Below are 27,200 nucleotides of genomic sequence, written 5' to 3'. Positions count from 1 at the left end.
GTGTGCACAGCGTTCCCACACCGGACGTGTAAATACTTAAACACATAGAGTGACAGGACAAGATCACTGAGATAGTGCCCTGCTCTTTCTCTTAATTTGTTTACAGGAGATGCAAGTTATTATTTTTTACTTTTCACATGACAATATTTAAAATGTCTTTTGTTTGCAAGAGATGCTGGTTATTTTCTACTTTTGACATAGCAATATTCATTTATTTTGTTTGCAAAAAATAAAAGATAAGAAATGCACTCTTTCATTAGAAAATTAGTATCCCACCTTTAATAGTTGAGTAGCAATATTTATAGTACAAACCTTTAATGAACTATGAGGGCAAAAAATAAATAAAATCGTTCAATAATCGTAATTAGGGCTACACTATAAATTGCAATGAAATCGCAATCGCTATTAGGCAAAAGCTGTGATTGTCATGTGCATCTTGTCAGTGAAGCACGGTTCTGTGATCAGTAGTAAATCTCCAGAGAAACTTCAAATAAACAGCTGAATAAACAGAAGATTTAACTGCTTTCATTGATTCAACGTCACTAATAAACACACCACTACGACAATATAGGATTTATCTGAGTTCTTACTATAATTATTATTATAATTTTCATTATAATAAAGCATATAATATTGCAATGCCTTTATCACTGCTTAGAATATGAAATATGTTGCGTGCCTTATTCTGTGTAAGAAGCCACATCATCTCTCAGAAGGATTTATGTCAAACACTCGACTGACGTTATGAAGTGAGTTTGGAGTAAAAACATGTTATTAAATGTGGTAGTTTCACCTGCTTTCAGATGCAGCAGCATTTACTACACAGAGCCATAGTTCACTCATTCACTATCATTATCGCAAATGTTTTCATAATCACGTGGTTACATCGTCTGCATTTTTTATTTTTATTTTTTTGCATAGCTTGTCAGTGAACTACGGCTCTGTGTAGTAAATGCTGCTCCATCTGAAAGAATCTGATGGAGATTTACTACTGATCACAGAACCGGCTTTACTGATGAGATGCGCATGAATATCGCATTTGATTAATCGTGCAGAGCCCTAATCGTAATCGAGGTAAAGTGTTCAATTAATCGAGGTTTTGATTTTAGGTCATATCGGCCAGCCGTATTGAACACTGATCTGTGATCAGCGCTGGTGCTTCATGAATCAGTGTGTTGACAGTACTGTTCACTGCTGTGTGTTTGTGAGTTTGTGTTGTCCGCTGGGGGATTTCACTAAGGTCCTGTACAGCGGTGGAGGGTTTAATGTTGTGAGAGGCACGTGTCGTATCCCATCATGCCTCTGTGTTTGCCTTGCTTCAATCCCAAAGCTGTGGTCAGACCGACTGTTGATCATGTGATCTCTGGTCTGTGGTCAGGTGATCTTGCCAGATCTGGCCGTGCTGCGCATTGCTGTGTACGACGACAACAATAAGCTGATCGGTCAGAGGATCCTGCCGCTGGACGGACTGCAGGCCGGTTACAGACACATCTCACTCCGCAATGAGGGGAACAAGCCGCTCTCGCTGCCCACCGTCTTCTGCAACATCGTCCTGAAGACATACGTCCCAGATGGCTTCGGCGGTGAGCACACACATGCACACTCACTCATTCTCACACACACACACACACACACACACACTCACTCACTCACTCACTCACTCACTCACTCACACACATGCGCGCACACTCACTCACACATGCACGCACACTCACACTCACTCACTCACTCACACACATGCGCGCACACTCACACTCACTCACTCTCACACTCACTCACATGCACACACTCACACGCACTCACTCACATACACACACTCACACACATGCACGCACACACACACTCACTCACACACATGCACTCGCACACTCACTCACACACATGCACACGCACACTCACACACATACACACACACGCACGTGGCACACTCACTCACACACATACACACACACACACACACAAACTCACACTCACTCGCACACACTCACTCACATACACACACTCACTCACACACATGCGCGTGCACACTCACTCACACATGCACACTCACACACACTCACTCACATACACACACTCCCACACACTCACTCACTCACTCACATACACACACTCACTCCCTCACTCACCCTGTCGCACACTCACTCGCACTGTCGCACACACTCACACACATGCACACTCACACACACTCACTCACATACACACACTCACACACACTCACTCACATACACACACTCACTCCCTCACTCACCGTGTCGCACACTCACTCGCACTGTCGCACACACTCACACACATGCGTGTTCATGTAGATCTGTGAGCTGCGCTGACAGTGACAGGAAGTGACATCACGGGTAGCCGCAGCTGACGCTCACAAGCACTTGTCCAGCGAGACGCACAGACTCTGCTAAACTGAAACAGTTTTAGTTCCTTTGGTTTATTTTTTTAAGGATTTATAGTTTTCATGATACATAGGTGAGGGAAATTTTTTTTTAATTATTAGAAATTAAAATTTAAATGAAATTAATATAAAAATAGGCAAAAGGGAAGCCGTAATGAAAATAAATAAATCTATAAAATAAATGTAACATTAAAATCTAAAATGATAAACGTACCTATGCTTGCATACATAAATATACATATCTGTCTCGATGATGATGATTAGAAATAATTAGAATAATTAGAAATGAAGGATTAGTCAAACTGAGTGTTCATAAGTCGTTCAGTTTCAGTCGTTACTGTCAGTTAAATTAATGTTTAAACTGAAGAGCTGAATTATAATTTAAAATCATTCTGGGGGGATTGAAATATTTACATTGATGTTTTTTTTGTCTCTCTGAGTCTGACTAGATGTTATTTGCTTTTTTTGTAATTAGTTGAGAATATGATCATGTGACGCGGTGGAGCTGGAATCATGTTCTGCTGGGTTTGTTCAGTTGTATTTGGTCTCATGGTGGCTGATATCAGTGTGATTGTGTTTCTGTCATGTTTTCCAGCCATCGTTGATGCTCTTTCTGATCCAAAGAAGTTCCTCACCATCGCAGAGAAACGTGCCGACCAGATGCGAGCTCTCGGGATTGAAACGGTGTGTTTAGTGTTGAGTCTCTGAAGTGTGTGTGTGTGTGTGTGTGTGTGTGTGTGTCCTGACGTGTGTTTGTTTTGGTGGTGCAGAGTGACATCGCAGACGTTCCCAACGAAAACTGCAAGAGCGATAAGAAGGGAAAAGTGAATCAGTTGAAGACTAACGTGACGCAGCAGAGCAGCTCCGAGGTGAACGCCACACAGAACAACATCAGCGAGAGCAAACGCGGTGAGACGCGCACACACACACACACTTCAGAGACTCAACACTAAACACACCTCTCTCTCACACACACTCACTCACTCACACAAACACACATGCATGCACACTCACACTCTCTCTCACACACACACACACATGATCACAATATAACACAAAGCTAAAGAGACAACATATTTTGAAATTTAAAATTAGTTCATGAACGTTATGAATAATTCAGCAGGTCTGACGATACAATTTACTTCATTGAAGTTGTTTGTTTCTTCTATTTCCAGATAATTCTGCCATTGTGAATCAGGTGAACATTGAAGATTTGAAGCAGATGAAGGTAAAACATTCATGTACACAGTATTGGATTATTTTGCACCAGTGCTGGTGATGAAACGCTGCATCGTTGGGGTTATTATGATGTCAATAATCAAAACTTTATAAAGTCTGATTCATTATTTTTAGTCAGTTTGTTCAGGACTGACTGATTCGTTTTGATTTCTGCATTTCACTCTGTAGTTTGGCTTTTTGTAAAGTGTCTTTTTTGAAAGAATAAACCTCAGAAATCCCACAAATCTCTTTTCTCTAGACCTTCATTAAACTGATGAAGAAGCAGCAGAAGGAACTAAACACGCTAAAGAAACGTCACGCTAAGGTCAGTGACACGGTCAGACCATCATTAGAACGCTTTCTTTCTGGAAGGACTCTTGTCTGGCGATGAGATGATGAATGCGTCTTCTGCTCGCAGGAACACAACGCCATGCAGAAATCACACTGCACACAGGTGGACAAAATGGTGGCTCAGCATGACAAGGAGAAGTTCATGCTGGAGAAGCTGCTGGAGAAGGCCATCAAGAAGAGAGGGTGAGTGAAGCATGATGGGAAACATCAGCTGCCTCTTCTGCATCATCTCAGTCATTCAGTCCTGATGTTATTCTTCTCCGTTTTAGTGAAAACAACTGCTCCGAGTTAAAGAAGGAGACGGCCATAAAGGTCGAGATGCTCACGACAGACCATAAAGAAAAGGTACAGAAGAAAATCCCATCTTTCTTTGTGTCTTATTACTTACTTACTTGCCCGTGGAGCATTTGGCCATATTACACACAACAATGACATAATCACATGCTCTGTTCTGGCTGGCTTTAGCACGTTTGCAGGAATCAGTATAAGAATTAGCTTCAGTAGGTTTGTTTACATGCACTAATTTTCGTAAATAATTCTGTACTGATTTCAGTTTACGTTTAACAGACTAAGTTCTGTTTATATGAAGACTAAACTTTACAGTCTGATTCAGATGTTTGTTTACAAGTGCATTACCTGAATTCTGAACAAAACTACAGCGCATACAATTTGACCAATCGTTCACAAATGGTCAAAAATGGCAATGACCTGTCAAATCCAGTCCTTGTAACTAAGGGTGTTCCACAGGGTTCTGTTTTGGGTCCTTTGCTTTTCCTAGTTTATATTAATAATGTTTGTGATAATTTTAATTTTTGTAAATATCACCTCTATGCAGATGATACAATTCTGTATTCTTGTGCCCCCACAGCTAAATTAGCTTTTTCAAATCTGCAGGCAGATTTCAATATCCTGCAATATGCCCTATTAGATTTGAAGCTGTTGCTAAACCCACATAAAACTAAAGTTATGGTTTTTCAAAATGGGCGAACAAAACTATCATCCTTCTCCATCAAGTCATTAGATGGAATTTGTATCCAGTCTGTAGATAATTACAAATATTTGGGTTTTTGGATGGATAAAAACCTAAATTTTAAATATCATGTTGGTTTCCTTGTAAATAAATTAAAATTCACATTGGGTTTTCTGTATAGACTAAAGTCCTGTTTTTCTTTGGTTTCAAGAAAACGTTTAGTTGTTAGCCTTTTTCTGTCACAGATTGATTATGGGGATACTCTTTACAGATTTGCCTCTCTGTCCACCTTGTCCAAACTTGACCCCCTTTATCACTCTGCTCTCAGATATATCACAAACTCTAGTTTTAGGATACATCATTGTTTACTTTACAGTTTGGTAGGATTGTCATCTCTGCATTTGCGCAGGCTTGAACATTGGTATATTTTAATTTATAAAGTTATTTTAGGAAAACTTCCAAAATATCTATATAGGAAATTTTTATCATTTCAAAATTCCTATAATCTTAGGTCACAAAAATGGTTACAGTTTAAAGTGCCGGCTATTAGCACAGAGGCTGGAAAGCTAAGTCTGTTCTATTATGGTCCCTGGTCCTGGAATGATGTGCAGACTAAACTTAAACTACAATCCCTCATCTCTTTAAATGATTTTAAACATAGAATAAAAGAATTGGTCATTGCTAAGTGTAGATGTTTTGATAATTCTACTTCCACTTAAATTCATTATCAACACGATCTTATTAATGTCGTTTTTGTGAACAGTATTATACAGGGTATTAGGTAATACCTAAATGCTTATGCTACTGTATTCTTTGTTGTATTCATTGATGATGTTGGTTTTGTTTGTGGTTTGTTATTTGTTTAATCCTGCTATCTGACCCTGTCTTGACTAGGTCTCACTTGTAAAAGAGGTTTTAACCTCAATGTGACTTTCCTAGTTAAATAAAGGTTATATATATATATACAAAATGTCACTGGAGCTCCTGTCAATGTAATTGTTTTTAGATGACATCTAACAGGAAACATTACTTTTGATTGATCAGATTTGATTGGCAATTAATCGAACCCTAAATGTTCTAGATATTTCTAGTTATGCATCAGTCTAGATCCTGTGCTTTAGATCTTTCTGAAGACACTTGAAGTCATGATTAACCACTGATGTACTGATGTTAAACCCCAGCCGTCTGTGTTTGAATGGTTTTTATTCACAATAGAGTTTGTCAGTAAGCTGCGTGTCTGCTGTGCTGGTGTTTTTTCCTCTCAGGTGAAGGACATGGTGGCGCAGCACACTAAAGAGTGGTCAGAAATGATCAACTGTCACAGCACAGAGGAACAGGAAATGAAGGACGCCCATGTGACGCAGCAGTGTGAGCTCCTTAGGAAGCTGCTGGCCAGCGTTCAGGAGCAGCAGACACTGCAGCTCAAGCTCATCCACGAGCGGTGAGAGACACGACCGACACACGTGTGTTCACTGTACACTAAACTACCATCACTACCATGACTATCATCAATGTCATCACTGTCATTACTACCATTACTATAATCGTTACCATCACTACCAAGACTATCACTTTCATCACTACTGTTACTATCATCACTTCCGTTACTACTGTCACTATCGTCAAGTTCAAGTTTATTTGTATAGCACTTTTTAGGATACAAATCGTTGCAAAGCAGCTCTACAGGAATTTAAGTTTCCACAATATATTTATATATTGCAGAACCTTAATATATTTAGCTTATGGCAATATTTGGTAATTCTGTATGTTGTCTGAGCGTTGGCATCCTCTGAGGTCCTCTGAGGGGTTGGCATCATCTTTTCTCAGGTGTTCGGTCATCTCAGATCATTTAAGGGTTGGATCCAGACTGAAGCTTCTGTAATTCCTAGTTACCACGGGATGATAATCAACAGAGAAACAAATAGAGACATAATTAGCGTAGCTGCTGTTCCATTTAAGCAAAAATGATTTGTTCAACCCAAGCTAAAGAATAATAATAATGTACATTTGATCAGATATAACTGCAGTACAAGATTATAAGATGCATTATGTGAATGCTTGGCTAAAGAGATGTGTCTTTAATCTAGATTTAAACAGAGAGAGTGTGTCTGAACCCCGAACGTTATCAGGAAGGCTATTCCAGAGTTTGGGAGCCAAATGTGAAAAAGCTCTACCTCCTTTAGTGGACTTTACTATCCTAGGTACTGCCAAAAGTCCAGAGTTTTGTGACCTTAGGGAGCGGGTTGGATTGTAGCGTGGTAGAAGACAAGTTAGGTACGCAGGAGCTAAACCATTTAGGGCCTTATAGGCAAGTAATAATATTTAGTAAATGATACGGAACTGAATAGGTAGCCAGTGCAGAGACTGTAAAATTGGGGTAATATGATCATATTTTCTTGATCTGGTAAGAACTCTAGCCGCTGCATTTTGGACTATCTGTAGCTTGTTTATTGAAGATGCAGGACAACCAGCTAGCAGTGCATTACAATAGTCCAGTCTAGAGGTCATGAATGCATGAACTAGCTTTTCTGCATCAGAAACGGGTAGCATGTTTCGAAGCTTGGCAATGTTTCTAAGATGGAAGAATGCTGTTTTTGTAACATGGGAAATATGATTTTCAAAGGACAGGTTGCTGTCTAATATAACACCCAGATTTTTGACTTTAGAGGACGTGACAGTGCATCCGTCTAGTTGCAAATTATAATCCAAGAGATTCTGTGTACTGTTTTTTGGTCCAATAAGTAATATCTCTGTCTTATCTGAATTTAATAGGAGGAAATTATTGGTCATCCAATCTTTTACATTTTTTACACAATCTATTAGCTTAGTTTAGAAGTTTCATCTGGTCTTGTTGAGATATATAGTTGTGTATCATCAGCATAACAATGAAAACTAATCCCGTATTTTCTAATAATATTACCAAGAGGCAACATGTATATTGAAAATAGCACAGGACCTAGGACAGATCCTTGTGGTACTCCATACTTTACTGGTGATAATTGAGATGACTCCCCATTTAAATGAACAAAGTGGTAGCGATCGGACAGGTAGGATCTAAACCATCTTAAAGCCTGTCCTTGAATACCAGTAGTTTTGTAATCGATCTATGAGTATATTATGGTCTATAGTGTCGAACGCAGCACTAAGATCAAGTAATACTAGCAATGAGATGCATCCTTGATCTGAAGCAAGTCATTTGTAATTTTAACAAGTGCAGTTTCTGTGCTATGGTGAGGCTTGAAACCTGACTGAAATTATTCATAGAGATCATTTTTTTGCAAGAAGGAACACAATTGAGCAGACATAACTTTTTCTAAAATTTTAGACATAAACGGAAGACTTGAAATGGGTCTGTAATTTGCCAGTTCATTAGAATCTAGTTGTGGTTTCTTAATAAGAGGCTTAATAACCGCCAGCTTGAATGGTTTTGGGACGTGACCTAAAGATAACGATGAGTTAATAATATTGAGAAGCGGTTCTTCTGCTACAGGTAACAACTCTTTCAGTAGTTTAGTGGGTATAGGATCTAATAAACACGTTGTTGGTTTAGATGTACTGATAAGTTTGTTTAGCTCTTCCTGTCCTATAGTTGTAAAGCACTGCAGTTTTTCTTTGGGTGCGATGAATGAAGCTGAAATACTAGACGCAGTAGAATCTACATTTGATATTGTATTTCTGATGTTATCTATTTTATCAGTAAAGAAATTCATAAAGTCATTACTATTAAACTGTGAGGGAATATTTAGATCGGGCTGTGTATGTTTATTTGTTAATCTAGCCACTGTGCTAAATAAAAACCTTGGATTGTTTTGGTTATTATCTATGAGTTTGCAGATATGCTCTGCCCTGGCAGCTTTTAGAGCCTGTCTATAGCTGGACATACTGTTTTTCCACGCAATTCTAAAAACTTCTAATTTAGTTTTTCTCCATTTGCGCTCAAGATTACGAGTTTCTTTCTTGAGAGAATGGGTATAACTGTTGTACCATGGCGCAGTATGTTTTTCTCTAACCTTTTTCAATTTGAGGGGGGCAACAGCTTCTAATGTATTAGAGAAGATAGTGCCCATGTTGCTAGTCATTTCGTCTAGTTCATGCGTATTTATGGGTACACAGAGCAGTTGAGATAAATCAGGCAGGTTATTTGTGAATCTGTCTTTGGTGGCTGGAACAATAGTTCTGCCCGGACGATAACGCGGAGCCATATAATTAATATCAGTAATACGCAGCATGCACGATACAAGGAAATGATCAGTAACATCATCACTTTGAGGTATGATATCTATATCGGTAAGATCAATTCCATGCGATATAATTAAATCTAACGTATGATTAAAACGATGAGTGGGCCCGGTGACGTTTTGCTTGACTCCAAAAGAGTTTATTAGGTCAGTAAACGCAAGTCCTAACGCATCATTTGTATTATCAACGTGAATGTTAAAATCTCAGACAATTAGCACTTTATCAACATTAACTAATAGATCTGAGAGGAAATCTGCCAATTCTTTTAGGAAATCTGTATATGGCCCTGGCGGTCTATACACAGTAGCCAGAGCAAGAGATAAGAGAGATTTCTTTTGCATATCCAACAGTGTAACATTAAGCAGAAGTAGTTCGAATGAGTTAAACCTCCTGTATCCTGTTTTCTGAGTAACATTGAGAATATCACTATATATTATTGCCACACCGCTGCCACGACCAGTCTGACGGGGCTCATGTTTATAACAGTAGCTTGGTGGAGTAGACTCATTTAGACCAAAATATTAATTTGGTTTCAGCCAGGTTTCAGTCAGGCAGAGTACATCAAAATTATTATCTGTGATCATTTCATTTACAATAACTGCTTTGGGTGCAAGTGATCTAATATTTAGGAGCCCAAGCTTTAAAAATATTTTTTGTTCATTTATTTTGCCTTTTTCTGGTTTAATCACGATCAGATTTTTTCTAGATCCTGCATTAAATTTATATTTTGACCTCGCTATTCGGGGAACAGACACAGTCTGTATAGATTGGACAACGCAAGTACTTCTATCTTTTAAGTGGGTAGAACAAAAGTCATCATAGCAGTTATTTGAGAATTGGCTTACTAGTCAGATGGAGCGTAGCGTCCTGGAGATGTTGTCCGACAGGAGTTCCGCTCCGACTCTGCTGGGGTGCAGGCCATCAGCACAGAAAAGCATAGGACGCTCCCAGAAAAGATTCCAATTATTAACAAAGAGCAGTTTCTGTTCTTTACACCATGACAATAACCATTCGTTTAAAGCAAAAAGTCTACTGAACCTTTCGTGTCCTCGTCGATACGTGGGAAGCGGTCCTGACGCGATGATCGTCGTCGTGGGCGATGTGCTGCGTACCGTCTCGATCAGGCTTATGAAGTCCCTCTTCAGTGTCTCCGTCTGCCGCAGCTTGGTTTTGTTAACCCCCGCGTGCAGCACAACAGCACCGATGCTCTCATCGCCCTTCAGGATCGCGGGTATCTGTGCAGAAACATCGAGAACACAAGCACCGGGGAAACAGTGAGTGTGCATTTTACCTTCAGCTAACGTAGCACGGACGTGCCGGACGATAGAGTCTCCGACGATCACAGCATCGCGTTCTGTCTCGCGGAGGGGAGCGAAGCGGTTCCGGGTGGAGATCTGTGCAGAGAAACACACAGAGTAGAGGTGGTGGGAGTGTTAGCAGTGTGCTGTATACTTACACCGGACTTGTGAGTATTTTAAGATAGAAAATAGACGATAAAGAATCAACTTGATGGAGCTCAAACTCAAAACACCACTACCATCACTATAATCGTTATCATCACTATAATCGTTATCATCACTACCATCACTATCACCACTGTCATCACTACCGTTACTACTGTCACTATCGTCACTACTTTCACTATCATCACTACCATCACTACCGTTACTATATCACTATAATCATAACCATCACTATCATCATTACCATCACTATCATCATTACCATCACTATCATTACTACCATCACTATCACCACTGTCATCACTACCATTACTACTGTCACTATCGTCACTACTTTCACTATCATCATTACCATCACTTCCGTTACTATCATCACTATAATCGTTACCATCACTATCATCATTACCATCACGGTCATCACTACTATTACTATCATCACTATAATCGTTACCATCACTGTCATCACTACCATCACTATAATCGTTATCATCACTACCATCACTATCATCACTATAATCGCCACCATCACTATCATCATTATAATCACTACCATCACTATCGTCACTACCGTTTCTACTGTCACTACCGTCACTACTGTCACTATCATCACTACCATTACTATCATCACTATAATCGTTAGCATTACTATCATCATGTATAGTAATACATGATGATAGAGAGAGCGCTGGACATTCACTCCCCCCACCTACAATTCCTGCCGGCCGGAGACTCGAACCCGCAACCTTTGGATCACGAGTCCAACTCTCTAACCATTAGGCCACGACTTCCCACGTCACTATCATCACTACCATTACTATCCTCACTATAATCGTTACCATCACTACCATCACTATCATCACTACCATTACTATAATCGTTACCATCACTATCATCACTACCGTTTCTACTGTCACTACCGTTACTACTGTCACTATCATCACTACCATTACTATCCTCACTATAATCGTTACCATCACTGTCATCACTACCGTTACTACTGTCACTATCATCACTACCATTACTATCCTCACTATAATCGTTACCATCACTGTCATCACTACCGTTACTACTGTCACTATCATCACTACCATTACTATCATCACTATAATCGTTACCATCACTATCATCACTACCGTTTCTACTGTCACTACCATCACTACCATTACTATCATCACTATAATCGTTACCATCACTGTCATCACTACCGTTACTACTGTCACTATCATCACTACCATTACTATCATCACTATAATCGTTACCATCACTATCATCACTACCGTTACTACTGTCACTATCATCACTACCATTACTATCCTCACTATAATCGTTACCATCACTGTCATCACTACCGTTACTACTGTCACTATCATCACTACCATTACTATCATCACTATAATCGTTACCATCACTATCATCACTACCGTTTCTACTGTCACTACCATCACTACCATTACTATCATCACTATAATCGTTAGTATTACTATCATCATTACCATCATTATCATCACTACCATCACTACCGTTACTACTGTCACTATCATCACTACCATTACTATCATCACTATAATCGTTACCATCACTATCATCACTACCATCACTACCGTTACTACTGTCACTATCATCACTACCATTACTATCATCACTATAATCGTTAGCATTACTATCATCATTACCATTATTATCATCACTACCATCACTACCGTTACTACTGTCACTATCATCACTACCATTACTATCATCACTATAATCGTTACCATCACTACCATCACTGTCATCACTACCGTTACTACTGTCACTATCATCACTACCATTACTATCCTCACTATAATCGTTACCATCACTACCATCACTGTCATCACTACCGTTACTACTGTCACTATCATCACTACCATTACTATCATCACTATAATCGTTACCATCACTATCATCACTACCGTTTCTACTGTCACTACCGTTACTACTGTCACTATCATCACTACCATTACTATCCTCACTATAATCGTTACCATCACTGTCATCACTACCGTTACTACTGTCACTATCATCACTACCATTACTATCATCACTATAATCGTTACCATCACTATCATCACTACCGTTTCTACTGTCACTATCATCACTACCATCACTACCATTACTATCATCACTATAATCGTTAGCATTACTATCATCATTACCATCATTATCATCACTACCATCACTACCGTTACTACTGTCACTATCATCACTACCATTACTATCATCACTATAATCGTTACCATCACTATCATCACTACCATCACTACCGTTACTACTGTCACTATCATCACTACCATTACTATCATCACTATAATCGTTAGCATTACTATCATCATTATCATCATTATCATCACTACCGTTACTACTGTCACTATCATCACTACCATTACTATCATCACTATAATCGTTAGCATTACTATCATCATTACCATCATTATCATCACTACCATCACTACCGTTACTACTGTCACTATCATCACTACCATTACTATCATCACTGTAATCGTTACCATCACTATCATCACTGTCATCACTACCGTTACTACTGTCACTATCATCACTACCATTACTATCATCACTAAAATCATAAAATCGCCACCATCACTATCATCACTACGATCACTATCATCATTATATTCACTACCATGATTATAATCACTACCACGACTGTCATCAGTACCATTACTATCATCATTATAATCACTACCATGACTATCATCACTATTATCACTACATTATTATCATCATTACCATTCCTTTCCTAGGTGTTCTCAGCTCTAAAATATTTTATCACCACATTGCACTTACTGTATATTCGAAGTAGTGAATTTGCGAATCGAAAATTTGAAATCTGGGAATGGAATCAAGTTCAAGTTGAGCTTTATTGTCATTCCGCTACATGTGGGGACATACAGTGGAACGAAATGTCGTGCCTCGCAGGACCACAGTGCTACATAAATACAGACATACAACAATGAAGTAAAAGAACACTATAAACCTATACACAACTAACCTACTGACAGATTTAATTTAAAAGAATCGACCTGTTTGTATTGTTTGTTCATGACGAGAGCAGTGAGTGTAGTGTGTACTACGGTTGAGCGTAGTATGCTAATATCTGCTGAATCTGATTAACACATGACATGAATATATTCATCTGGGCCAGTGTTCTCCTCTTTATAATGCTGATGTGGAGTCTCATTAGGATGGAGATATGAGGCCGGCTGCCATAATTAACAGGCATTAATGTTGCATGAGTCTCTGTAAGTTCAGGAGGAGAGCGGCCCGTCTATTCAGCTCAAGAGTCTTTATTAATTACACTGATAATTCCCCTCGCGTGAACCCGTTCTCCGTTTGTTCTGCAGCCGGATCTCCATGAGAAAGAGCCGTGACCCTTTCATATTCATCACTGATTCTCTGGATTGTGTTCTGAACTAGGGCTGTCACGATTCGTCGATTTTAGGCGACTAGTCGATTTTTAAAAATCGTCGACTTCATTTTGCTAGCGTCGACTAACCGACAAAATACTGGAAGTGGCGCATTTCACGGACGAGAATCCATAAACGCATTATTAGACTATTTTCCAAGGCTGCATGATATATTAAACCCATTTAAAAATCATAATTAAGCATAATTGTGAATTTACAAAAGCTATGATTTAATTAAATAATGATATGCGATGCAGTTCACACAGTATATGGTCTTTAATTATTTCATGCGTGTAGTTAAGCACGTGCGTCTCACAGCGGCTCCGTTCACAGCAGCTCCACAGAAACTGTTATCATTTACATGAGGAGCGTCTCAAACTCATCTCTGCATGCTGTTGTGAGTTTGTGTTTATTATAACCTTCATCTGGGAACTCAACGTGCAGCATTTCATCAGATTTGTGAGGTAAATCATTTATAAATCTACTCAAACACAGGAGAATACATCGAGATTTCAAAATAAAAGCTCAAACCCTCACTCTGAGTTACACGGATAGATCTCCACATATTCATATAATTACAGCAGATATAGCATTTCTGTCCTAAAGAAATGGCCAAATATTAAAGATTAAGAGTCCGTTTGAATTAAATGGTGCTTGGTCAATATTAAACAGTAATGTGGCCGTCGGCGCCGCTGCAGGTCTTTGTTGTGATGCGTAATCTACATTAGCTCTATTGTTTATAATATATTATGTATTTTAACAGTTTTGTTCAATAAAACCATATGATTTCTTGCTTTTGATACTTTATTTGAACTAATTATTATTGCATCATTGCTATTATATATGTATGTTAAGTCATTTTAAAAGCTATTGTTCACTTAAATGCATTTTTATTACCTCAAAAAAAATATTATAATTATATGGCCCTATGAAATCCGTTTTATTTCCAAATTCAGTTTTTTTTATTTTATTAATCAAAAAGCCTGTCTAATTAATTGAGTTTTACAGTTTTATCTTTACCAAATTCTGTTTTCCATTATTTTCTGGATTCCATTTGAATTGTTCCATTAAATGTTAATAATAAAAAGCATCTCCGATTAATTGATTTTATATTAAAAAAAGGATTTTTCAGAAATACTGCACATTTACATTTTTCACCTAAATAAATTCTGGTAAATACTCCTTTAAAAAGTGTTTGTTTGATGATAATGTTATTATTATTAGACTAGAACAGGTGGATATGATGTCATTCTCACACTATAATACTGAACTGATTTCACTGATTTTTCACTCTATGCTGCACTTCACTTTTGCTTTAAAAAAGGATTTCATAGAAATTTGGATTTCATTTGGTGTAATAAAATATTTTTAAGTAAAATTGTTGATTTATTTTGCGGGAAATTAATCATTTAGATTAATCGATTAATCGAAAAATTTGTCTATAGATTAATCGAAATAAAAATAGGCGTTAGTGGCAGCCCTATTCTGAACATATCTGTATTGTGATCGATCGACAGGCAAAGCAAAGAGATGAAGGCGAATCAGGCGAAGTCGTCGATGGAGAACAGCAAAGCCATCAGCCAGGACAAGAGCATCAAAAACAAGGCGGAGCGTGAGAGGTGTGACACGACACACGGACACTGCAGTGTGATTAATAAATCATCGTTTGTCACAGTTTAATGGGTTCGGTGTGTTTGTGTTGCAGGAGAGTTCGGGAGCTGAACAGCAGCAACACCAAAAAGTTCCTGGAGGAGAGAAAAAGGGTTGGTTCATGGTCTTCAGTGCTAGCGGATGATTACGGCTCCGTTCTGTGAAGAATGGTTTTTGTTCAAGAGGTTAATGCAGTATAACTGCATTTATCACAAGATGATTTTGCTGATGTACGATTAGGAGTAAACACAGTCCCAAAATCAAAAGACAGACTTTCTGTGGGTCTTAAGTCTTAATTCACTCTTCCACAAATTAAGGCCCAAAAAGGTCTTAAATCAGAGCAGAAAGTCTGAAATTCATGAAGTCACGGCAGTAAATGTTGCATGCACAGCAAAAAATGTATCTCTTCCTCAGTATTTTTGTCTTGTTTTCCAGTACAAATATCTAAATATCCTTAAATCAAGATACATTTACTGCAGAAGCAAAATGAAGATATGAAGTCTTGTTTTCTGAGAAAACTATAATACTAAACTAAAATAAACTCATTTTGATCTTTTTCTCAGAAAACAAGACTTCATATGTTCAGACAGTTTCTCCAGTAAATGTATCTGGATCTTTAGACATTTGCACTGGAAAACAAGACAAAAATACTGAGGATGAGCATCAGTTTTTTGCAGTTTGATCAGAAGGTTCAGTAAAAGTTATTTCCATAGTCCGAGGTATTGTTTTTGTGAAATTAATTAAAAGGTAACGAGATTAGGTGTTTTTGCAGCGATTGTATTTAATTTTTTTTTCTTTTCATTTAAATGACGCAGTAGTCAAGTCACATTTATTTCTACAGCGCTTTATAGATTGCAGAGTGTTTCAACGCAGCTTCACAGAGATAAACGTAAAATAACGGTTTTAATGTTGCAGAATTATTGAGATTCTCTGTATATAAACTGCTTGTGATGTTCCTCACTTATGAAAGCATCTGCTAAATGAATGATAAGGTAGTAGTTCTCACTGATGTGCATGTAGAACATGAATCCTGTGAAGATGATGAGGATGATGTTCATGTTCTTCCTCAGCTGGCCATGAAGCAGGCGAAGGAGCTGGAGCAGCTGCAGAAATCTCAGCGAGAGCAGCTGGAGAAGCTTGAGAAGTTCAATGAGCAGGTAAAAGCTCAGGCCGGCTGTCGTTTATGCTCAGAGCCGGGGATTTTCAGAAGAGCACTGCCCCTCCCTTGATTTCATTTGATTTGTTTTGTCCTCCATGACTCATATTCTGTACACGTGACGTCTGAAACCATTCCTTAAATATGATTTGCCTTTTCTTTGAACAGCTTTTGAAATCACATCATGCAAACAGTCAGACTCAAGGTAGGCTCGCTCATTGCTCTCCTCTTTCTTCAGTTTTCTCCATCTGTCTCCTTTCTGTCTGATTAGCTCTTATTACTAAACAGAGGTTTACTCAATGACAACTAGAGACGCCACGCCACGGTGAGGGAACTTTACCAGTGGTTATTAAACACTGCACATTTGACAGGATCAGATATTAGAGACTCAGGATCTGAACTAAATAGTTTTTATTTCTGTAAAAACTCAAAACAACAGTGGGTAATATAAAGTAATCGGTGTATGGCTGAAAACTGTTAAACTCCATCTTACGTGTGTGGTGTTTTCTGCTTTTTCTGTAATGCAGAGAGAGTGTGTTCGCATGGTTGCCAGGTTGGGAAGATAAAGTTAAACACTGGCAGAAAATATATCGATTTAAGAGAAAAGCTCTGGCAACCACAACCGTGAAAGCTCGTGGAGGCTCGTTACCAATGCAAGATAAATTAAAATTAAATATTTTCAGGATAAATAACCAGCAGGCAAATATCACAGACGATTATGCTTAATAAATCAAGAGAAGCAGAAATCTTGATCATGATTACATTACGATTTATCGTACAGCCCTACAATTGTCAGATCTCTGTTGTGTCTTGTGTTTCCATGTGCTCCCTGTGTTTCCATGCCCATATTTGGTTTGTTTCCTGTCCTCATCCTATGTGATCATTAGTAGACATCGACCGATATATCGATTTACCGATATTTTCCCCGATATTTAAGCATTTTTCCATAATCGGATATCGGTTTTGTAATATCGGTTTCCCCGATAAACACGTTTTGAGAATTGCGCGCAGGATCGCAATTGCAGCGCATCTGAGGGGAGACGAGACAACAACAACAACGGCGTGCAGGTACTTGATTTGCTGTAGTTAGTAAACTATTTAATATTATAGTCATTAATGCACAAATTAGATGTATTACATAAATGCCTGATATATAGTTTATGCAACTTGGCTCTAAGAAATATGATAAATAAGATACTCTGTCAAGCCCTGTCCCTATAAAGATATAACTTTGCCTGAAATAACACAGCCATGAATTAGCGCATGTTGGAAATAAAAGCGCTGAATTGAATTCTCTCTCTGTTGTCTATATGCTCATCATTAGTCTCGTGAAGCCGCTTTCATATTGCAGTTCACTCAGCGGTTGATGCTCAAGAAATGCTCAGCTCGGCCACTGCATGTAACTTTTAACAAGATTCACTTTTTTGAAGCACCCTAAATTGTATTAACACTTACTATATAACCATTATTTCGTTTATAAACATCTAAATTAATACAACTCTATGGAAATTAATTATTTATTATTTCTGCAATCGATGGCAGTTTGAGTAGCCTATAGTTCTGTGTAAATGCAGATAAACCGCGCTGTCAGCAGCATAATTTAGAACCACAAAAAATAGAGCATGCCAGTTGAGAAATGCAATAAAATACAATGTTTGTTATATTCCAATATTCCAGAGAATATTATTCCGTGAATTAACATTATCCAGTGAATTATTCTTCACTCTTTATCCTATTAAACATCTTATAAACCTACTAAAACTGTAGTTAAAAATGAAGTTGATATGACTCCTTTCCTTTATTTATTTTCTCCATTTGAAAACATTAGACTTTCTACGTTTATTTTGCTTACTGCTAATATTAGTGTTGCTGCTAAAGCTTTTTATAAATAAAATGTTTTTATTGTTGTAATACGAAGATTAAATTTAACATGACAGGGCTCTAGACTGCGACCAAAATAATAATTTTTGCGAGTTAAAATTTGACGTGGTCGCATTTGTACGAGTGCCAGGTCTGCGCTGCTCCAAAGCGTCTGCTTCATTCAGTGCGAGCGCTTCAGTAGAGCCTGCTTTATACTCGCCGCGTCAGCACGAGCGTGAAGGTGCGCGTCGTGGACGGAGCGCAACGGAGGATTTAGTTTTCAAACTAAAGTAAAAGACCGCTTCTTAAACCAGAGAAGGTGAACATGCTGGTGTTCTTGTAGAAAAAACATGCAAGTCCTGTCAGCTACAGCCAGTTTAGTTTTACTTATCTTTTTGTTTTCGTTTTGAGAAGCTTGTTATCTTTGCTGTTTACCTCACGTTACGCTATGGAGGCTTTCCTTAATTTAAAAAAAATAATAATATTTATTTGCTTCCTCAGAGTTTGCTAAATATTCTGTAATATACTCGGTATATAGTACAGCATGTGTCCTGTGCCATGCCTCATCTTATTCGTTTTTGTTGATAAATGTTATGTAAGCTAGTTTGTCATTGTCAACATACTGTTTTATTGTTGTTGTGCTTTTTAATTAAGAATAAAAATGAATCCATCTTTTGTTTTAGCCTTAAAAAGTTAAAGGTGTATAGATATAAGCAAAACAGACAATTATCTTTTCTTGTAAAATGTGACACCAAGATCGCAAATTTGAAAGTAAAAGCGCACGAAAAAAGGAATTCCTGATCACAAAATATAAATCACAAATAATACAGATGAAAAAGAACGAGTTGAATGTTTTACACTTCCGTTACCATATAACTATAAACTATGATAAAAGTTCATCAGCATGCATTGATTAATCAAATGTTCAAATGTGCAAAAACAAAAAACAAATTGCAACCAAATTATGTGCTCGTGAGACCAACTGAGAAAGTTAGTCGCAAAAGTGAGATCAGTGGGAAGAATGAGTCTAGAGCCCTGCATGAAAGACTGCTAATTCTCAAAACATGTTTTGTTAAGATGACTGAAAGGAGGAAAAACCAAAGTGAAGTATGGACTTACTTCACGCAGTCATTTATTTACTTTATAACAGTAAATAAATATCGGTTCTGCATATCGGTTATCGGGCACATAGACATGCAAATAATTGGTATCAGTATCGGTTATAAAAAAATCAATATCGGTCGATCACTAATCATTAGTTAATTCAAGCCTAGCCGTGTTTGTCTGATTATCCCTGGTATTTAAGTCCTGTCTGTGTTGTGGTATGTCGTCTGGTCTACTCGTTACCCCCGGTGTTTGATGTCTGTGAGTTTGCCTTGTCCTGCCCTGTCTCCAGTAAAGTCTGTTATGTTGAGTTACATCCTCGTCTGCGTGTTCCTCGTTCCTCCCTGCTGTGTGCACCGTGACAACAATATGCTACATTTTTTTTTTCAGCCAGATGTTTTTTTCCTCTTCATTATGATCTTCATTACAAACGTTTCACAAAAAAAAAAAGAAAATCAATTTAATTTAGTTCCTGAATACACCTCTTAACAATTTGTGACCTGTGCTGGCAGAATGAGTCACAATGAGCAAATTTTCGAAAATGAAATCTATCCATTTTCACATTCTACATAAAAAAACTCTTCTTCATAAAAAATCTCCATTACCTTCAAAATGGTGTATGATTTGCTGGAATCAGACTAAAAAGGACTGCGCTACACCCGTTCGAAGCCGATAGAGTCAGCTCTGAGAAAAACCGAGTTTCAAAGCAAAATCACCAAGCAACACTGCATCTTTTCCTCCAGTTTTTATTCCTTAATAATAATTACTCTATTAATAATCACAATACAGCTATTTTTATTTTATCTTTGTTATTATAAATTAGAACAAATGCAAATTAAGAACAGTAGAACAAATACAAGAATAGCAAATAATGCATTACCTTTTTTCATTTTACTTCTAAACAAAAGCATTCGAATAAGAAAAACAAATAATCTAATGTAAAAGTCCCTTTAGTGTGTCCATTACAAATAAATTGATTATTAAAACTACAAAGGCAGTTCAATCAAGTGCAGTGAGTGATTCCCTCTTTTCTTTTATTGTTAGATGAACATTAATGGCAGTGATATAGAAATATAGACCTACTGTAACACACGGATCTAATATAACGTTACATATTTTCCCCAACAGTTACAAAACATTAACTTAAGACATAACAGATAATGTTTGCTTGAACTTAAATACTGTAATTCTGTGTATATTTATCAGGATTGTGCGCAGTCAGAAGTACTCCTCTCAGAAAACATACAAATAAAGATCATTTTAGAGGTTTAATTACTATTTGGAGCATTGGGACGAGGGCTTAATGAACCCATTTTTGTGACATTTAAAAAAAAAAATTTGCCTGTAGCTCAGATCAAAATTAGGCGGTGTGCATTCACACTCATTCTGCCAGCACAATATGAACAGCATTTTAAATCATTGATACGTAACTCTAAATGAATGAATGCAGTGTAAATCTGCTGTGATTCTCCAGGCCAAAGACATGCAGAAGATGGTGAAGCTGGAGGAGGACATGGACCGCAGACCAGCCACGGTGGTGTAAGCGCTCCATCTGTCAACTGAAGCGAAGCGAAGCATCTTCATCTGTGCTTCATCCCGACTCCCGCTCCTGACCCCCTGCAGTCTGTAAACCCCACCCATTCTCCCTACCTCAGCTCTAGCCCCGCCCACTGCGGATAACTCCTCCTCTGCAGCGGCGTCCAGCCAATCCGGCTCTTACCGTAGCTCCGCCCACGCTGCTCAGACCAGCTCCTGAGGAGGCGGTGAACACTATTTTATACACCACCATCATCATCATCTTCATCAGCAGTGCTGCAGCCATTATGGGTCGACAACTCAAAAGTGTTCTTTGTGAACTTCTCAAGTCGTATCTTAACTGAGCTAGTTAACCGTAGCAGAGTCAGGCGAACGGACGAATCTGATTAGTGTGTCCTGAGCACTTTATATGTGATAGGATGTCAAGGATCTTTGACGATGTAGCAGAGCTCTAGCTTTCCTCTGTACACTACGAATGTAGACGCGTCTGGAAGCCAGATCACACGAGTGTTTTTCATCTGTTCCTGTACGTTTTTAAGACCAGACGCACACCTCGTTTTACCCGAGTGTTGTTTTATTGTAGAGGTTTTAAAGGAGTTTGCGAGTCGCTGGTTCTGTTCTGTGAGGTGCTATGGTGAGAATCCTCCTCGCACGGATTGGGACGGACGCGACTCATCGATCGACGCAAACCTTTCTATTTGACACGACACTGAACTTGTGTTGCACTTGTGTTTGTGTTCTTTTATTTTCAGATGTAATCTATTGGTACTTGTTTTAAATCATGTTCTTAGGCACTTTTGTCTTGTTTCGACCGGTAAAATTAACTAAACCGCAAGATGACAATCAAAAAGATATTAAGTCTTGTTTTCTGAAAACTATCAAAATGAAGAAGAAATATGGCGATGGTCAGAAAACCTTTTTTTCTGAGCCCATGAGCAGATACTTATTCTTGTTTTAAGCTTAAACTTGCTTCAGATTTCTCAGAAAACAAGACTTCATATCTTGTGTCGTTCTGCATCTCCAGTAAATGATCCTGATTTTAAGGATGTTTAGATATTTGTGCTGGAAAACAAGACAGAAACACTCATGTTTTGCGGTGTAAATCCCTGCTGGCGTGCGGTTTTATTTGAGGGCTTTTGAGATTATATGTATATTGGTTGTTGAGTATTCATCTGTCGTTTTTATTCCCTTTCTTCTTTTTCTTTGCATCATGTTTTCAAGTGTTTGGCGGTGACCACATATCTCGTGTGAAAGCAAAGTGCTTTAAAACTCCATCGCTTACAAATGTGCCACTATATGTCAGGTAGGACGTTTAAATTATTATTTTACATGATAAATGCCAAAATAAGGGGTTATTTATATAAAGATGCATTATTATAGTGAGTCGTTTAAGACTACATTTGGTTTCTTAGAAGCTTTTTGCACTAGCTGAATGTTTTCTATTGTGCGTCGTCCACGTAGACTTCTGCTCTAATATTATAGTTTGCGGGAAAAGCAGATTATTTTTGCAGAACTGTCGCGCTCTGAATTTCATCCGTTTCTATTCATTTGTCTCCTGAGCTTTCTGTAGCTTCTCAATGAACCATGCTGTAAGTGCTTTTGTATTTATAAATATATATCGTATTTGTCAAACTTCTAGCAATGAAAATACTCAAATACTGTTGTTATCCTGCTACTTTAATACTGTTTTATAGTATGTGTACCAATAAACTATCCCAGGTGTTAAATGAAAACTGTTACAGGTGTGTTTATTGTCTGGACAGGGTCATTTTTTTCATTCAAGGGTTTGCAACTGGAATTTAACCCTTGTGCATCCTAATGGACATTTTTGTCTTTTCAGTTTAGTCTTTTTGTTAATTTTGCCTGTGTTAATGCCAACTGCATACATTTGGGTTAAGTGTGTATTTTTATTAGAATTGTAATATTTCATCAGCATTTCCTTTTAATACATTTATTTTACACTAGGTACAAAAAATAGTAACACTCAGGACCTTAAGGACAAAAATGTTCCCATTAAAACGGCAATTTTTAATCCCAGGGCCATTTAACTGTAAAATCATGCAGTCTTTGTTAATAGGCTTTCATTCTGTTGGCAAGGGTTCAAAATTAAAATTTTCAAAAAAATTTACCAGATGGTGCCATTTTCTCAGGTTTGGCCTATAAAGCAAATACTCAAATTTTTCGTGTTTTCTGCTTTTGAAGTGAAGTGACATACGGCCAAGTTTGGTGACCCATACTCGGAATTCGTGCTCTGCATTTAACCAATCCAACGTGCACACACACACACACACACACACACACACACAGCAGTGAACACACACACACACAGCAGTGAACACACACACACACACACAGTGAACACACACACAGCAGTGAACACACACACACACAGCAGTGAACACACACACCGTGAACACACACCCGGAGCAGTGGGCAGCATTTATGCTGCAGCGCCCGGGGAGCAATTGGGGGTTCGGTGTCTTGCTCAAGGGCACCTCAGTCGTGGTATTGAGGGTGGAGAGAGCGCTGGACATTCACTCCCCCCACCTACAATCCCTGCCGGCCGGAGACTCGAACCCACAACCTTTGGATTACGAGTCCGACTCTCTAACCATTAGGCCACGACTTCTATAATTGTGTGTTGGTATGGATGTCAGAATCTGGTTTGTATGTGTGTCCTAAAAAAACAAATCTGTGTGTTTGTTTGTGTGCAGTGCACCTGTAATTTTTGAGAGAGAGAAATTATATTATATATTATGTTCTGTGAATCACATCCCAGCGCTGTGTTTGCCAGCGGAGCTTTGCTGAATCTAATGGGAGAAGTTTGGTGCCGCACCCAAACTAAATTTATGGCTTTGATTTTCCAGCAATGTTTGAGTTGAACATGTTTTATAAAATATATTTGATATTAAAAAAAATTCTCATGAATCATTTTCATAAACTTAAGACTCTATAACTTTTTTGGTTTTAATTTTTACTTTAACTTCAACGATAATCTGCCAAGGGTCTTCTTTAAAATGAGACCAAACTTAAGTCTGTACTATCAAGCTTCGTTTTTGACATTGCCATTTTTAACCTCTATGAACCTGTGTAACTTTTTTTAAATTGACGCACAACTAGTTAGTGTCTTCTTAACAAACATTAAAGAACTATCTAGCAGCGATTCGAGCAGATTTGTCTCATTTTATATGATTGCTAAAAACTGAGATGAAAAATTTACTTCAGCCAGAAATGTACTTTTGCTATGTTAAAGTAAACGTTCAACGATATCTTCAAAAGATCTTTGAATTTTGGCGCACTTTTTTCTCTATAGAGTGTTGATATGGCAACTATTAAATACTGTAAATTGTGTTATGCTTGCATGTATGGAAATATTCAAGCCATGTTTGTTACAACTAACCCCACGCTCCCCTACATCCACAGTTTTCCTACAAATACCATGGTTTAACTGTATTAACTATGGCTTTTTGGTTTCCTTTGTAGTAAAACCATGGTTAATTTTCATAAGAGACTGTCAGTGGTCTCCTCTGAGGATGTAGGTTGAGAGTGTGTAGATGGCAAAAACAGAGTCAAGTCATCGTTATTTATATAGCGCTTTTTACAAAGCAGATTGTGTCAAAGCAGCGTTACAGTATTAAAAAAAGGGAAGTAGTGTGTCAAAATTTCACTGAGGAAGACTTCACTGAAACCCGTCAAACAAAACACCTACAGTAAGTAAGTAATGTTCAATGTGCAAGGCTGCAAATGTGTGATTTAGCCATGAAGAAGACAGCTGTTGGTGTCTTGAGTTGTCTCGGTCTCTTCAGCACAAAGAAGAGCAGCGCTCCAGTCAATAATTGGCACATGTGTATTCATACGGTTCAGTCGGCGTGTGTCTCTGAAGCCTTTATTAAAATCAGCACATTAATACACATGCACTTACGAACAATAAAGTGTGATAATGAGATTCACGTTGTCGTGGAAACTCTAAAGCACAGCGGTATAAAGCAGATCTCCATCAGCCTCCATCAGGAAACATGCTCAAACCCTCAGACAAGTGCGGCTCCAAAACCGACACCAGAATCCTTCTGGACGCCATCTCTAACGACAAGATCCACCTCGCCAGATTCGTCCTAGACGCTCTGGATGGGAAAATCATCGACTCCGAGACGGAAGGGGCGCAGACGCCTCTGATCTCCGCCGTGTTTCTCCAGGATTCGCCTGCGAGATGCAGGTTCCTGAATCTTCTGTTGCAGAGGGGCGCTAAGGCGAATCTCCCGGACGAGAGCGGACGCACGGCGCTGAGCTACGCCTGCGAGATGGGACACCTGGACGCAGTGAAGATCCTGGTGAAGAACGGCGCGGATCCCGAGGTGGCGGACGCCTGGGGAAACACTGCCCTCATGTACGGTGCCGTGGCTGGACACTCAGCTGTCGTGGAGTTCCTGGTGCGTGCTTTCAAGAGACTGGGTCTCCAGATCGACCGGCAGAACAAGGTGGGCAACTCTGCAGTGGAGGTGGCCAGGTATCTCAGACACACTGACTGCTTGCAGGCGCTTCTGAGTCACTCCAGGAGGGTTCACGATGGCGATGCACTCGCTGAGAAACTCTCCACTGTGAGCATCAGTGATGAGGAGAAGCCTCCCCAGATCCATGCATCTGAAGACGGGACTCGACTTGCCAACCGTAAACGATCCATCAGTTCGCCAAGGAGAATCCAGTCGATGGACTCCATTGAGGAATATGAGAGGGAAGGTGATGCTTCATCACCACGAGGCCGGATGTTCTCTGGGGTTTTCACCCCAAAACCTCCTCAGAAACACACAGAGCATCAATGCCCCAACAATCACCTGCCTCCGCTGTTTTACTCACCTAGAGCCTCCAAAACGCTCTCGAGTGGTGCGCGCGCTTCTGGTCCTCTTGGCATTTTATTAACCCCTTTCAGCAAAGGAGAAGCAAACGAGAAAGCCAAGAAGCTGGCGTTGGACGCGCCCCTCAGAAGATTTGATGACCGTTACTATCAGAAGAGGTGCAGCTTGCCGATTAGCACTCTCACTCCGGAGCGTCTCAAGCCGTTACGCAAAAGCAAAGCCGGGTTTGAGCACGGCTCCAGATCTCTGAGCACCCTCCGGCTGTTGAGGAGATTCACCTTTCCAGAGTTCAAGAGGAGCAGCAGAGAGTCTCCGGAGGCTCCAGAAGCGCCCGGCCGCTGCATCCCAAGGTCAGAGACCTTTCCGCTGGGAAACAAGCACCCTCAAGTAGGGAGCAAGCCGAGCATCGACAGCATCAGCGCGGTCAAGTGTGAGTTTGACTTTCAGTTTAAAGCTGCTCCAGATGTCTGAGCGAGGAGAGACTGAAGTCTGTGATGAGCACTAACCTACTAACTAGTGCTGTGCCAACAAACAACATAAGAGCTTGGAATACATTTACTTTCATGTCATTTATTCATTTAGCAGACACTTTTATCCAAAGCATTTATCACAATGGTATGTAGTTACAGTCGAACCAAACATCATTCAGACAGCAGATATCATGTTTGATATTTGTTCGGTGCAGGACTCTATAGCTCATTTCTGTAAGTGAGGAGAGCAAAATAAAGTAAACTGTGATATATTACACCCAAATATTCTTCATAGAGTGGACTAGCGGATCAAAAATGATTCAGACTCTTTGAGCGGAGCATGTTTTGCTAATGTGATGTTTTTCCACCACAGACTGAACTAAATGAAGCATTGTTTGGTGATTGGTCGAGCTAAACTGGTTTTATCTAATTGTTCTTAAATTTAACATCTGATAGGTATTCAACTGAATTAATTACATTCCTTTCTATCAA

General features: G+C 38.9%; 1 protein-coding gene across 4 annotated transcripts in view; it reads left to right on the top strand.

The window, feature by feature from the left end:
• Positions 1–23,117, top strand: part of LOC306843396 (1-phosphatidylinositol 4,5-bisphosphate phosphodiesterase beta-4-like) — a 94,468-nt gene extending 71,351 nt beyond the window's left edge. For 3 of the 4 annotated variants that reach the window (XM_079374877.1, XM_079374876.1, XM_079374878.1), the window contains exons 27-39: positions 1,379–1,583; positions 2,991–3,079; positions 3,166–3,304; positions 3,571–3,623; positions 3,873–3,938; positions 4,032–4,147; positions 4,234–4,309; positions 6,200–6,375; positions 15,600–15,701; positions 15,788–15,845; positions 16,803–16,889; positions 17,057–17,093; positions 21,327–23,117. In XM_079374877.1, coding sequence (XP_079231003.1) covers positions 1,379–1,583; positions 2,991–3,079; positions 3,166–3,304; positions 3,571–3,623; positions 3,873–3,938; positions 4,032–4,147; positions 4,234–4,309; positions 6,200–6,375; positions 15,600–15,701; positions 15,788–15,845; positions 16,803–16,889; positions 17,057–17,093; positions 21,327–21,415 — 1,293 coding nt within the window. In that variant the 3' untranslated portion in view covers positions 21,416–23,117. The remainder of the gene's footprint in view (positions 1–1,378; positions 1,584–2,990; positions 3,080–3,165; positions 3,305–3,570; positions 3,624–3,872; positions 3,939–4,031; positions 4,148–4,233; positions 4,310–6,199; positions 6,376–15,599; positions 15,702–15,787; positions 15,846–16,802; positions 16,890–17,056; positions 17,094–21,326) is intronic. The other variant, XM_079374879.1, reaches the window with a different exon arrangement.
• The last annotated feature ends 4,083 nt before the right edge of the window (positions 23,118–27,200 follow it).

Source organism: Barbus barbus (genome assembly GCF_936440315.1).
Source record: "Barbus barbus genome assembly, chromosome: 24".
In the NCBI taxonomy this organism is placed as follows: domain Eukaryota; kingdom Metazoa; phylum Chordata; class Actinopteri; order Cypriniformes; family Cyprinidae; genus Barbus; species Barbus barbus.
This window is presented reverse-complemented; position numbering and strand designations above follow the sequence as displayed.